At 41.5% G+C, this 14,674-nt stretch overlaps 2 protein-coding genes across 23 annotated transcripts in view; one reads left to right on the forward strand and one right to left on the reverse strand.

Annotated features, from left to right (window-relative positions):
- Positions 1-14,674, reverse strand: part of LOC6735278 (heterogeneous nuclear ribonucleoprotein L) — a 109,089-nt gene that overhangs the window by 56,464 nt on the left and 37,951 nt on the right. The window lies entirely within an intron of this gene.
- Positions 12,812-13,294, forward strand: LOC27208361 (von Willebrand factor). Its single transcript, XM_016183951.3, has 2 exons — positions 12,812-12,928; positions 12,981-13,294. The coding sequence occupies exons 1-2, from the start codon at positions 12,853-12,855 to the stop codon at positions 13,175-13,177; spliced, it is 273 nt and encodes a 90-aa protein (XP_016028644.1). The 5' UTR covers positions 12,812-12,852; the 3' UTR covers positions 13,178-13,294.

The raw sequence follows: 14,674 nt of genomic DNA on the forward strand, positions 1-14,674 counted from the left end.
ATGTCATTCAAACATAAAATTAATTTGGTCATTTCTCTGTGTGTAAAATGCATTTCGCTCAGGAGCACACAAATAAACCTTGATTGCTTAAACTTATCAACGCCAGGTGGGTGAATGGTTAATTCGAAGCGAATGATTTTCTTTTCATTTGGCCATCAATCGTTGACCAAGTGACCAATGCGGGCAATTTCACTTTGATGAGTCTCAATTTTATTGGGATGTTTTTATTTGGTTTGGCATAATTGGAATTCCGCATTTGGTCGACCAAATAAATAGGCAACGTTGAAATTTGTTTCGTATCAGCAGCTTCTGTGTGAAGCTCAAGAACTCATTAGCATAATTTAATAAGCACTTTCCGCTGTACTATGCCAAAGAAATTTCCCAATTAACATTCATAAATTTTAGGAAATTACGTTAATGAGTTTCGAGTGTGCTAAAGCGAGCCTGCCAGCAGCAAAAGCCAGGGCGTGTCAAGTCTAGGCCAAGAAGAATGGAATAAGAATACTTCGGTCGGTGGCAGCGTCTGGGAATTGATGGCAAATTATAATGAGCATTGGCCGTTGGCATGGAAATTTATGGAAAATTTAAGCCGCCAAATTTTCCCTCGACACGCCCCCCCTTACGAAAACACGCCCTCCCTCTTGTGAAATCCGCCAGCGACTTCTATTTATTCATTTTACAAGCAGAATGTTCGCAAGTCTTCTGTTGGCCGGGTGGTGTTTTTGGGTTGCTTAGGGGCCATAATGGGTTAAATGTTCAATTTGTTGTTACTCCCATCAAGCCTGCAAAAAATTGGGTAAGATGAAAAGTGGGAAAGCGGCTTTTGTCTTCGCCTATTTTCCGGGCAGCAGCAATATTTTGTTATTCATGAAATTCATCGATAAGTCCTCTGGCTCATGAAATTTTGAATCTCGTTGAAAACTTTCAACATTGATTTGCATTAGACATGAGCGAAAGACAGAGAGGCCTGTCGAGGGTAGCTATTTGATTAGACGAATTTTCATCGAATTCTTTTGGTCTATGCAAATTCGCAGTGGCAAATTGTTTGGGGGCAACTTTTAAGTGGTGGTTGAATGTCCTTGCGTTGGATATCGTTAAGATTCTTAAGTGCTGCAAGAGCGCGACCATTATTCGATAATGGGCTTATTAATGTCTTACACGGAAAACATTTACATCTAATAAAGAATTATTTTTATATCGATTATACTGAAAGCTTGCACGCAGAAAAATTAAGAACAAATACTGTCAAACTTTATTAAGTAGCAATATCAGAGGAAACAAGCTGCGTTCTTATGTAGAGCCATTTAAACTATTAATTTTAAAGCTCTATTTTTTTTTTTTTTTGTATTACACATCCTTACAAGCCATGTAACTGATAGTCATTGTATGCGTTCATTACTTAATTATTAATGCAGCTGCCAGCTTCTCCACTCATTTTTAGTTTTTTGTTTATTTTTTCACCCCACTTCGCACACACTTAACACTTTTCCTTCCCCCCTCAGTCGACTGTCACTTTCGACCGCAAAAGTTTTCTAATTAGTTTTTGTGTGCTCAGTGCGCTTTATAGTTGTGCATTCTGTCCATGGAAATGCAGGAAAACAGAAGTGCCAGCCAGAGGAAGTGGACGGAAAGTGTGAGCTGCTCCAAGAGGAAATGGAGTGGGAAGTTGGAAAAAAATACGTTTATTTTTTCGTCCTTTCTTCCTCATTTTCATCTGGACTGACATTTTACAATTCGTTGCCGGCATTGGGAGAGCTGCATTTAATGCGATTTGCCAGAGGTCCTGCAGCAGGACAAGCGTTGTAAACGGAAAAGTCAACGAAGGAATAGAGATGGGGGGCTGGAAAAACTGCGAAACTGGGAGACTGTCGCTCGATGGCGCACAAAATGTCTGCAATTATTGTAAATAGCGCAATCATCGAGCAAGTCAAGAGCGTCGCATCCTCGAAGAAAAGCCGGAAAAGGGCAGGAGGGTCAGGAAAAATTACTCCGGTTTATGAGATCAGCTTATTGAATAAATGAGGCGCGTGCTCCAGCACTTTTCCACAGCTTTTCCCTACGTTTCCCTTCGGCCTGCTGGCCATTCGACATGTAAAAGAAAAGGATATTGGACGGAGCTGCCCACTCATTGTTTGCCGGTAATTTGAGTCCATTAGGTGAATGGCAATGGAGCTCCAGAGACGGAGGCCAGTTGAATGATGGAAGCTGATTAGAGCAGCTCCCCGAGGAATCGTCAACGTTCATGGAAAGTGTCAACTCTCCAGGGTCCTCGATTGATAAATTGTACAAAGCGATGTAAGTAAGTCATGTTTGGATCTCCAGAGTTTGCGGTTTGTATAATGCGGAAATTGGATGTGTCTTCCAAAAACCAACAAAAATATGTATGGTTCTTAAAACCTGTATTTACTAAAATATTGATTTAAAAATCATTGCTTTAAAATTTGTTTAACCTATGCAGCATTTTTAATCAATTATTCAAGAAAAAACTAATTTAATTATAGATTTATCAAGGAAACCGAGAAAGAAATACAAATTAAAGTCTCTCATATTCTACGCCAAACACACCAAATATATTTCGAATATTTTACATGCTTTTAGTAATTAACGTGTATCAACAGAAAAGTTCGCAAATTGGTAAAGAAAATACCATAAAACCAATATATGTACACATGTGTTATTTTTATTATTTCGGAATTCTTGTATTTACACTGCAAACTCTTTAAAAAAAGTTCAACTTTTAATTACGACACAAAATCTTTCTAATCGGCATCTGAGCCAAAAGATTTCCATAAAACAGGAAAATGCATCAACTTTTTTAAAACTCTCTGAAGCTTCTGGAGAAAACTAGGGGCCGGCAAATAAAAAAGTTCAGCATTTCACGAGCTGTTGAAATTAAAAAACTAATCCACAAGAAGGCGAGAAATAAAATTGCAAGCAGCGAAGGCAGCGCGGGAAAATGGAAAAAACAAATAAACCGCCTCAAAATGAAAGTATTAATAAACCAGTGGGCGATTCTAGCGGAGAAAGGGGGGTGTGTGCGGGGAATATATACTACTATATAGCTGGAAATACTGGGCATCGGGGGCGTGGCATGAAACTGTTATTTAAAAAATAAGCGTGCAGCTTGCGCGGCGATACATACGTAAAATTTTATGCGCACTATAACTTGTTCGACTGGCGCGAGCCCCCCAAAAAAGGAAAGAAAAAATAAAAAAAAGGACATCCAGCCAGCAGAAGCGGGAAAAATAAATTAATATTTTATCTAGAGCAGAGATTCGCATGCACTGGACTGACCACGCCCACAGCCACCCACTACTCCGCCTTCGCCGCCGACTGGCATGCATTTTGTTTTGCCATTTTATGGCCATCATCAAAAGCGCATTAAAATTTTACTAAGGCGTCGTGCCGGAGGGGTTGATATGAAAACGGAGGGCTCTTTCACGGGGAGGGTGATTGTCCAGGCGTGCTAAATATTAAATCAGCGCAATGCCAGGACCACAATAATAACAACAACAATCGGGGTAGGAGGGAAAAATGGCGGCAATATACCGGGGAAAACATTTTAAGCCGCTTTCCGCAGATCCATCAACGTACTTCGCCATCTATATCACTTGGAACCACAAAAGGACACAATAATGCACAGGAAGGAAAGATGGCGGGAAAATCGCATTAAATTTTAATAATTATGTGTGCTTAGTAGCGATATCGAAACGTTTGTGGTCAGCCAGCTATTGTCTTTTCATTTACTTTTATGGTCGTTTTCGAACACAAGAATACAGTAATGAAATATTTTCCAAAATAAGCAAAACAATAAAAAAAAGATAAGAAAGGTTATAGATAATGTTTACTAACTTGCTAACATTGATTTTATAGACATTATAAACAGAATATTATGTGCGCCAGAGATTGCATTTTCGGACTTTTGGCAAACGGACTATAATATACATAATCCCTGATTAGTCTTCAGAACTTGTTTCTGCAGGGTGATTTGATCAATTGTTATGGTTTGCTCAGAAACTGGAAGTCATTGAACCAAACGCAAAGAGAAGAAATAACAAACGCAAATTGGAGTTCATTCGCCTTGCAATTCCCTGTTTTGGTATGGTTCTTTTACCCCTTCTCTCAGGATAACCGCAAAAAATTCAACAAGTTTTTCGCTTGCCGTTGTTTTTTTAGCATTTGAATTTCTTATTGACCCATTTCTTCGGGCCAAAACACAAGGCGAAAAAGAACCCGACAACTGGAGCCCCAATCCGAATGCGAGCGAACCCGTCCAAAGACCATTTAAACCGGTTTCGAATCATTTGCAACACTTTCTGGCGACTGCAGCTGCAGCCAGGGGAAGGTCGTTGCGCGGGGGCGGAGGGTGTGCCTCTTGGCCAACAACTGCAAGATCTCCTGCCCCTTTTGCAAGTGCCGTTAGTTGTTAGCCAAAAGGAAGCAAGTAAGAAAATAATAAAAAAGAAGAATCGCGGCCCTTGGGAGGCGAGTAACTTTCAACAACTGGAAATACGGGTTTCTTTTCGAATTGCCTCTTTTTTTGGCTGCATTTTCTTTGAAGGCAAGACTTTACGGATTTGTTAGAGCCGAAAGTAAAGCAGAAGAAGGAAACAAAGGAAATTAAATCCTGGCAAAAGCAAATAAATACCAACTCGGATTTGCACTGATTTGGTTAACATATTTCACGGTAAATATTTGCTGAAATCGAGCGCTGCTACACTTTTTTCATAGCCGTGTTAAAACAAATTAACATACTGCAGTCGTGTGTCAACAAAGGGGTTGTGTATTTTCAATAACTTGACAAGTAGAAGAAAAAAAAAAAAACAAATTTATGCTGAAAGCAATCTACCTCTTTTAGCATTTGGGATAAACAAAATGGTGTGTCACACATCGGCAAAACTGTTTGCAAATATTTTGCTATCATTTCGATTTTCATTTTCATTTCCATTTCATCTCATTTCCATCGCGTGCTCACAAAACCCACCGTTCTCCTCATCAAAAGCATGGCAAAATTAGCATAATACAAATTATCAAAATTGAAAAATCGCAGAGGCATAAAATATGCATACGTTGGGTTGGAAAATCTGACGTGAGCGAGTGAAACTGGGGTGGTAGGAAAATGGAAATAGAAAAAAGCGAAAAGCAAATTGGAAATGGAAAATTTTTTATTGTGTGAAAGTGACCGAATGGAGCATGCAACAACACATTGGTCGTGAAAATTTGAGGTAGATAGGCAAAACCGAGATGCAGACACTTCCGGCCGCTGAAAATGTGAGCGAAATGTAAATGAGTAAAAGATGAAGATACTAAACACAGGGGCAGCAACGCAAGAGGCGGTGTTTGGGAAGCTGAGTGTCAGCCATAAAATATTGCCATTAACATTTAATTGAGGCCTTGGCCAGAAAAGGGAAACTCGGCCAGCTGTGAAGTTGTTTAGGAGGGCCATTGAGTAGCCAATAGATGCCTGATTTAAATGCTACGCTGTAAATCAAAAACGCAAATTTGCAAGGCTAAAGTCACATTTATTAGAGACCAAATCGCATAACTCAAATGCTTCTTGACTTCAACTTTATTTGAAGAAAGGAAAGGAAGTTTAAAGGTTTTCGGACGGCAAATTGTTTAAGGTTTCCGCTGAACGATTTATATGCATTAAATCACCAAATTGTCTGAAATTTGGACTCGAACGTAAAGAAAAATGATTCCCTGTTGTAAAAAGAAAAGTAATTTAGTAGTTAACGTACTTTTTGTGTTTCAATTACCGGGTTACAGCAAAAAATGTTTTTGTTTAAGGTACTGAAGGCTGGCAAACAACTCGGAACTCGATATCTCTTGACAAATTCGGTGCTTACTCTTATCGCACCTTAACGCGGTGCTTAAGTGGCCATTGCAGGGGCAGAAAAGAGGCTGCTAATTTTTTTGAAGCACAGCCCCACCTCCCCCCCAAGTCCCTGTCATTTTAGCTCTTCAGTTTCAGTTTTACAACCAATAAAAAGATTTTTATGACCACAAACATTAAAATGTTCAAATTGAAAATAAGCAGAAAACAAAATACGATACACAAAGCAGCGAAAGCGTAACATGAAAGGAGCAGGCCAGAAGAACGAGCTCCAGGGGACACGAAAAATGGGGGGAACCATGAGGGAGGCAGCATGAGATACATTTTAAACCAAATTTATGTGGCACAAAGGCAGCGCTGAAAAGCAGCAGGAAGCGGAAGCCGGGGGATCCAGGAGATTCGAGGTAAGGTTACCGGGGGCCAGAGCTTCTGTCAGTGGCAAACAAAAGTCCAAAGACGCAGCCCGCTTAATGTGTGTGTTTGAAGTTGGCCAACACGCTGACGCCCAGCAAGGAAAAGGGGGAGTGGCAGGTGGGCAGCCTGGCAGCGCAGGCAGCCGTAGGACGAAGACAATGCTGGGAAATTACCAAAGCACAAGAGCCAATTCGAGCATGAAAATGTAAACAAGGCAAAGGAAAAAAGGCGAGAAGGAAAATCCAGGAGAAGGCAGGCGAAAATGTGTGTCGCAATTGGTATAAAGTGTACGGTTTGAGGTGTACAACGGGGCGGATGAAAACCAGCGGCAACGAAATCAACAGTTAGCCAATGAGCCTGAAAGTGGCAGACAGGATGGAAAAGGAGAAAACAACAACCCGTTAACATGGATCGTTCGTTCGGCAAGGGGGAAAACCATCAGGGGAAGAGGGAGAGAGAGAGGGAGATGTGTAACGACTTGGGTGGCAGCAGGTGGCACCACCTGGTATCCTTTTTGGTGGGTCAAATCCACGTGGGCCCCGACAGAAGTTGCACAAGACAATTATAAACGTAATGGCAACAACAGTTAGCCAAAGCCGAGGACCAACAAAGGCACAGTGAATGGAAAAAGTATCGTTAGTGAGCAGCAGCTGAACGCATAAATTCCGTTTAACAATGTCAAGTGGGGGTGGAAAACCGGTGGGTAAAGAAAAAACCAGACCCAGGAAAAACTGGTAAGACGCTGCGAACATGGCGTAGGTGTTGGTCGTTAGGCTAAAAAGCTAACGCAGATAATGTTCGTCCAGCTATAGTCCTGTCTCCCTCACCGTCTATCTCTTTTCCCCGTTATATACACCCCTCTCTATCTACCGAGGTATACAGAGAAAAATGTTGCATTAGAAGAAATGAAAGTGGTGGGGGCTGTGCTGGAACTGTGTCAGGGTTGCAAAGGATTGCAGAGGAAATTAAAAAAGGGGATTGAAAAAGATGTTTTGGGGCAAAGGCAAAGACTCGAAGGGAAATGGGAAAAGTTAGGCAAGAGCCAAATGCTTAAAAGAAATTGAAAATGCTGAGATTGTATTGCCCTATCTTCATAAAAGAGTGTAAATTGAAAAAAAGGGGGCATTAAGCGGACATTGCTGACATAATAGATACTTGAGATTAAAGTACCCATACCATAACCTAAGGTAATTATATCAATTAACATTAAATTCCATCTAAGTGACAATTTAAATTTTTGAGAATGACTTTGTTATCATAAGTGTACTATCTCGAGCTTCCTTTGTATTGATTTACACTTAATCGGCAACTTGGCAGCTCGGCAACCCTACTTGTACTTCTTCTCTTTTCACGTGCACCTTATGCAATTGTGGCAGTAACTTCTGCAACCCACCTCCCTCTCTCCACCTGGATTACTGTACAGGAGGCAGCGAAGGAGAAATTAGCAAGCAAACACGAGTAAAAGAAATAAATAAAACGAACGACAGGCAAACACGAAGGCAAAAGGGGTTGGTTGGGTTGGGTTGGCACTAAAAAAGGATAAACTGCTCGTGGATTGTGGGTGGAATCCTGGTGGAATGGCAGCCACAGGAGCGACGTGCTCCCAACACTTCTTGAGTAATTCATAGAAAGGTCGTAAAAGTCGAGTCAAAGTAATTATGCTGCGGGAAAAAAAGGAGAAGGAAGCAAGAGGAGCGATGTGAAGCCAGGATCCTGGATTCCGGACGCGCGATTCAGGATCCAAGACCCGGACCATTTAGGTTGTATGCAAGAGTTGTTAAGACAAATACACACACACACACATCCGACGAGAGTTGCGTTAATTGAGTGGGCCGCGCATGTGGGCGTGGCTGGGGGCTGTGGACGGGAGGCGTGGCTGAGTGGGCGCGCTAAAGTGGCAGCCTTTTGCTTTCAACGACGGCATCAAGTGGCAAAAGCCGCAGAAGTATGCAACAATTTTCAGCAGCCAAGAAAAGCCGAGAGCGAATTTAACCCGGCCTATCCGCCAGCGTAAAGGTGTAATGAATGTGCCTGAGGCGCTCCTTTCTGTGTGTATGTATGTATATGGACGGCATTACAATTCGCCTTTAATTGCTGAAAGCCCACAAATTACAAAAAGGAAAGACGGATGGGCTAATGAAACATGCGGGTGCACGGCAAACGGATGAGAACTCTCAGTGGATATGCAATCGGAATTACGCGAATCCCCAGGTTCCTATTTGCATTTCAAGCAGCCCGAGGATAATGGTTTATTTTAACAAGAGTTTCAATGTATTGAAATCAGATCTTAAAACCTTAGCAGGATTTAATTTTCGAAAAATATAACTTTGTTCTAGTCTATACGAGCTCAATGGTTTCAGATTAGCTAATCACTACAAATCTTGACGTAAGCAATTATTCAATATTTGAGTAGAAATATATCACAAATATGAATCGTCAATATCAACAATACAAATCCTTGAGCACACATTGTTCCAATAATTAATCGGTACTTTGATTTCAATAACCAGACTGCTGATGAGAATTGCTAACTGAGTTTGCCATCGATCCGTCGACAATGTAAATTTCCATTTTCAATCCGAGTGCCGTAAAGGGCAATAATTACAGTTCGTCTCATTAGCCACTGGGTATTAGTTTCATTTGGCGCAATTAGGAGAGCCTGAAGCGCCACCATTGACTTGCCAACTAGCTCAAGGATAAATGAATGCCAATACTCGTGCATAAATGCAGCACTCTATTGACATTAATTGAATGAACCAATACGGACAACAGTTGGCTATTGAAGCACATCAGGATGAAGGCGTGGTATGTGCATAGATGGGTGGCTGGAGCAGTTGGACAGTTGGCTAAGCAAACATGTCAAACAGCGCAGCTTGGACAAATGAGAAAAGCAGCCATCGATGACGAATGAGTGCATGTTGTCCGGATGGCTGGCAGCCTACTTGGTTGGGCTGAAAAAAGAGATCTCGGCGAATCGAAACGCCTTCACACTTGACATTTGACAGCCTGGAAAAATCGGAAAAATTGTTGTGGAGCGCGCTTCAAATCTGACATATTGGATTCCTGCAAACGAAAGCCGATTTCGAAACGGCAGATCCTTATTTGCCCAATAACTACCCCCCTTTTCAAAGCTTCCCTTTGTGTGCTTATGCTAATGTGCGTAAAAAGCATGCAAATTTCCCTGGCAAGGCGAATAAATCTGGGGAAAATTAAAGGGGGCGGCGATTGAATTGGTTCACATGCTTCACAGGCTCCAACAATTTTGTTTTTTTTTTTATCCCATCTCCACTTTTGCTGGCGCCCACTGAGACGAGATGGTACCAATGGACATCCTGCGGTGAGAGCTGCCAGGTCCACGATTCATTTCCACGCCGCATATATGAATATAAATGCTGCATCACCATCAGCGCCTTGTTTTTGTTTTTACTGGAGCGGTGCGGTTGGAAAAAGCCTCACGCAGAAATTGAGTTATAATATGGCCAGGAAAAAATGGGTGGACGAAAAGGGGCAGCTCCACTGCGTTGTCATTCTCGTCGCTTTATGTGCATGTATAGCATACATTTCGGGGCGTTTGCATCATTTGTGTGTTTGCCAGTGGGCGGTGGCGGTGGGCAAATGGCAAAATGGCCAACAAAAGCAATGGCAACCATGGCCAAACGCTAAATAAACTATGCAAGAAATTTATGCAAATTTTATACAATGCTCAAGCATTTAAAACTGACTACTACTACCTAGTCTTTTGCACATGAAGAGCCAGGCAGAGAATGGTTCAAATCGCTGGCGGTGTTGTTGCTTTTGGGTTGTCTATCTCCGTGGGGCTTACAGTCATGGCTAAAACTGATTACTGGCCTGTCCAGGAGTGGTGCGGTGGTAAATGGGATTCCGAATACTGATTGCAATAAAGCCACAAATTCGTAAAGGATGAGAAAGAAATGATTCGGGGCTGGTTGCAAACGTTGAATACATTGGGGAATATAGTAAATATCAACGTATTTTATGGCCTTGATAGAAAAGCCATTTCTGATTTTCACGTAAAGAGATAGAGAGAAATATAGCTTAAATGAATGCATGCTATTTTTGCGCAATATTAATGACAAAAGGTTTTGTAAATTGAGTGTGAAATTCTATTTCAGCGGTCTATATTTAAATATAATATGCTTTACTCAATTTACGAGTATTGCTATTTTCCGCACTAAGTCTAAACTGTAATCCTTTAAACTGTAGCTGTCCGTTGCCTTAATTAAATACTTGAAAATCTGTTTAATTGCTGTATCCTATAACTACTTTCGCTTTGCTATTTTTTTCTCTTCAAGAACAAACTGCAGCAACTTTGTCTTCGGCGAAGGATATTTTTTTCTTTTCTTTGAGCTGCTCGAGCATTTCCCGCTGACCAAGTCAAAATATTGCACTGGTCAACTATTGTGAACTGCGGTCGACGGACCACTTCTTCAGAGGCTGGGCTTTTGCAGGGCGAGACTGGAGGACTGGACGCTTTGAACCGGGAACTTCTGACCCTGCACCTCGATGGTTGCACAGAGTAAACCGCGCTTGCTGCTGCGGTTGTCGGCAATTTGTGTTGCATTGTTTGAAATTTTCGGCTGCATTCTGGGAGCAGCTGATAGTTGAGCTTCCTTCGGCTTTGCGGTGGGTTTTTTGGTTCTTTTTCCCTCAATCTCTCTCTCTGCCGAGATGTTAAAACAAATGTTGCTTTAATGCTGCGGTCTGGTCAGTTGACTGAATGTCCAACAATGACGTTCTGACCTCCTGCCTTTTAGCCTTTATTTCCGGTGAGCGGCAGCAAACGAATCCTGGCTAATGTGATTGCAGGATGACGTGCTTCCGGCTCCAGGCAAGTCATTTCCAAATTGATTATAACAAAGGCTTTTCTAGTCGAGATTCAAGCGTAATGAAGACGAACATGAACCAAATTTGCTAGATCATCCTGATCAAACGAACTAGAACACACTCTCTCACAGGAAAGAAGCCCTGCAATAAACGCTTCCAGGATTAATTGTTTGCATAATCAGGCTTTTGCAAAAGGGGTTTTATTGCCGCCTGGCTGCCATCTTGGCTGATTTACGTAGCGTATACGCAATATTTATGGCACCTTCAATTAATTGTACGTTAGATTATTTAAGCATGCTCGACGTAAGGGCCCTTGCGGCCCCCTTGAATTATTAGTAGGCATTAATTTTTCAGGGACCGGGCTTAGCATTAGCATTAAGTTTTCTCCTCGGTCTGCACGTGGTGTGCCTTTTGGGTTTTGTTAGTTGGTTGAAGGTGAGTTGTGGGTGACACTTTAAGCCCTCAACGTTGATTGACTGCCGTCCCATCAACGGAGTTTAGGGTATGGCAATTTTCGGAGGCACACAAAGAGCGTATCGGATCGTGGCTGATATTGTGCTGTATTGTAGATATATGTTTGCTGTATATGCCGCACATTCATTCTGATGCAACGATTTATACGCTCTGCTTGGCATTTGGTTTATCAATCAGCAAAACATTTTCCATATATGTGCACGCCATATGCACAGCTTCCGCGGCACATCATCCATTAATCATGGCGCGCTCATAGCTCCCATGTTCCCATGCCCTTGTACGCTTTGCATATATTGATTTTCTTACGGCCAGCGTCCCGAAACTGTTGTCCCAAATTAGGGCTCATTCTTTTGGTCCTGCATATTCAGTAGTTGTCCCATCTCGCATCATTTATTTCAATCGTTGCAACAATGCAACCCCCTCGCCACTCGCCCCTCGCCCTTCCCATTTTCCATTTAAGCCCCACATTCGCATTGTTTTGCCGTGATGCGTTCCACGAGCTGGACATAATTAAAACCGCAAATAGCGCCAGCAATGACCGCTGGTCGCACCAGCAGCCGAGCGAGCCAACAAACGATGACCAGCATCTATTATCCATTGTCTGGGGGCCATCCAGCGCCATCCATATCAGATGACCACTGCCATATTCCTCGCTCACTCCCATATTCGCTGTCCTGACCGAAAATCCTCTGCTGACATGTGAGCCATAGTCGGCAAACACAATGCACCTTTCTTCCGCACACACTTTTGGCCCATATCCAGGGCATACAATTTCAAAATTGTAATTATGCGCCTGTTTGCTGCTGGCCGGTTAATTACACTGCACAACAAAAAACTGATATATGCAAAATCAACATGGCGCATAACGCGCATACGCCCCGTTAAACCGTTTATTAGTTTTGGATTTCCATTTGATTTTGTTCGGGCAATAGATTTCACTGCTTCAATTAGTAGAATTAAAATGTTTACCCATAGGCTGCCGCATCTGTGGCTCTCTGCATTTTTCATTTGTTGCGGGTTTGCGGCATTTCTTCATCAGCTGCGGATTTTTCCAGTTAATTTTGTCAGAGTAAGAGGCTTAGTGGTGTCGTGGGCGTGCTTTAAAGGCTCATTAATTTATCGTTGAGGTGAGGAGTGGCTTTTGTCAGTAAACTATATCATTTGTTTGGAATGTTGCAACTCATTGGATTGCAACTAATCAGGTGTAACCGAATTGATTTTCAACAGTAGAGTACACTTGAGTTTCATATAAACCATATGGAATAGTAAATAAAAGCGATATCATGCAGTGCAAAGTGTTTAGTTTGGCTGTCCTGTGTTTATTAGGTTATACTCGAGCTAAGTTACATCGGCCCAACCGTAAGGTTTAATTTTTCCATATATTTTGTTTTGATTTTTCTAAAAACTGTAGAATGCACACACGGCGATATGATGGTAAAGTGTATACCAGTTTGTCCCAGGATCTGCTCGGACTTTCTCTATAGACAAAGGTGTATCCCCAAAAAATGCGAACGAGGGTGCGCCTGTCCAAAGGGTTGGTTGCGACTCAAACATAACCAAGGAAGATGTATAACACGCAAGCAGTGCACACGATATATCATAGAGTAATCGATTTCCATAGGAAAAACTGAACTAATGCCTGTTTGCTGCCCTTTTCTAACATTTAAATTGTGTAAATGCGAGCAGAAGAAACTCTGACGACAATAACAATGATTTGCATTCCTATTTTTCATTTTCTTTTAATTTTCTTGGGCTGCTCAAGAGGCATTTTCCATTTCCTATTGCCTTTCTAGTCGTTCGCCTCGTCTTTTCGCGATTTTTGCGGCGCACTGAACATGACATGACCATGTCAGAATTTCTTATTGTGTTGACTTGCATTTGACAACTTAATGAATTTAGCTCTTTCACTTGGCACATATAAAATATGTCTATCCACCGCTCAGATCGTTCGAGGGCATTATCTTAGCCCCAATACGTGCTGATATTCGGGTGCAGTCGGTCCGAAATTACATAAGCTTATAGCGAAAGCATTATGAGAAAACTTTTCAAACGAATATAACCCGCACAAAATGTCCCTTACGTGCTCCATAAAATGTCTGGCTGCTCTGACCAGTCGAACCTAGAACATCTACATATATATATATATATATTTTAGTGGCATATTTCTCCCTTTTTTTGACAATGTGCGAGTTTACGGGCTAAAGAAAAACTTTTTATTTTCATGTTATGCCACAACTGAAAGCGGCGGAAGTAGCGTAGAAAATGAGGTAGAACCTCAAGTGTTTGCTTCCGAAGTCCTCACGCTTCTGAAAAGGCCCGAGTTGTATGTAATTTGGTTTTATGCTTTATCGCTTGCTTGATTTTTATTATGATTATTATCGTGGGAATTACGGTGCAACTTTGGAGAGCCCATTCCCAACAAACTTTTGTGATTGCTGGGTCTTTGTTGAATTTTCCAACGATTTATTGGGCCAGCAATAGCATTTTCACTTTTTTGTTGAGCAGCAGGATGAGAATAATGAGAATGCATAGATTTTGATATCTTTAACTGACTTTGATGGTTTAATGTGTCTATGTGGGCTTATAGAGAAATTGATTGGCTCTGAAATCGAATGCTATTGTAACCCAATTCGAAAATTTAAATTTGATATTCACTCTTAAGTCTACTACTCACAAACCGAAGATTTAGAATGGTATTAAACACTTACCTAAAAAGAAAAAGATAAAATTAGATAATTAGTAAAATGAAAGTCTTTCTAAAACTTATTCTAAATTTGTATATTTTTGAAGGTTTATACACAAAGGGAAAATGAATTTTGGAAAGAGTTGGGCTCAAAACATCAATTGCCGCAAATCCGGTCAATGGATATGCTTTTGGCAATGCAGCTTAGCCCAAACGAGCCGTTTTTAGCTGTTTGGAAACCCAGCCCACTGTCAGATGCAGAGCATTAAGCCCTTAAGACCATTTTTTGCTTGTTGCAATTGCTAGGCAATGTTGGAAAAATCATCAACCACAAAGGACTCAAAACCGAAAGCAAAACAAAACATCGAGGGAACGGTAAAACCGATGTTAAGCAAAGCGAGAGATGGGGGATTTTCCACCTT

Source organism: Drosophila simulans, chromosome 2R (genome assembly GCF_016746395.2).
Source record: "Drosophila simulans strain w501 chromosome 2R, Prin_Dsim_3.1, whole genome shotgun sequence".
Lineage (NCBI taxonomy): Eukaryota > Metazoa > Arthropoda > Insecta > Diptera > Drosophilidae > Drosophila > Drosophila simulans.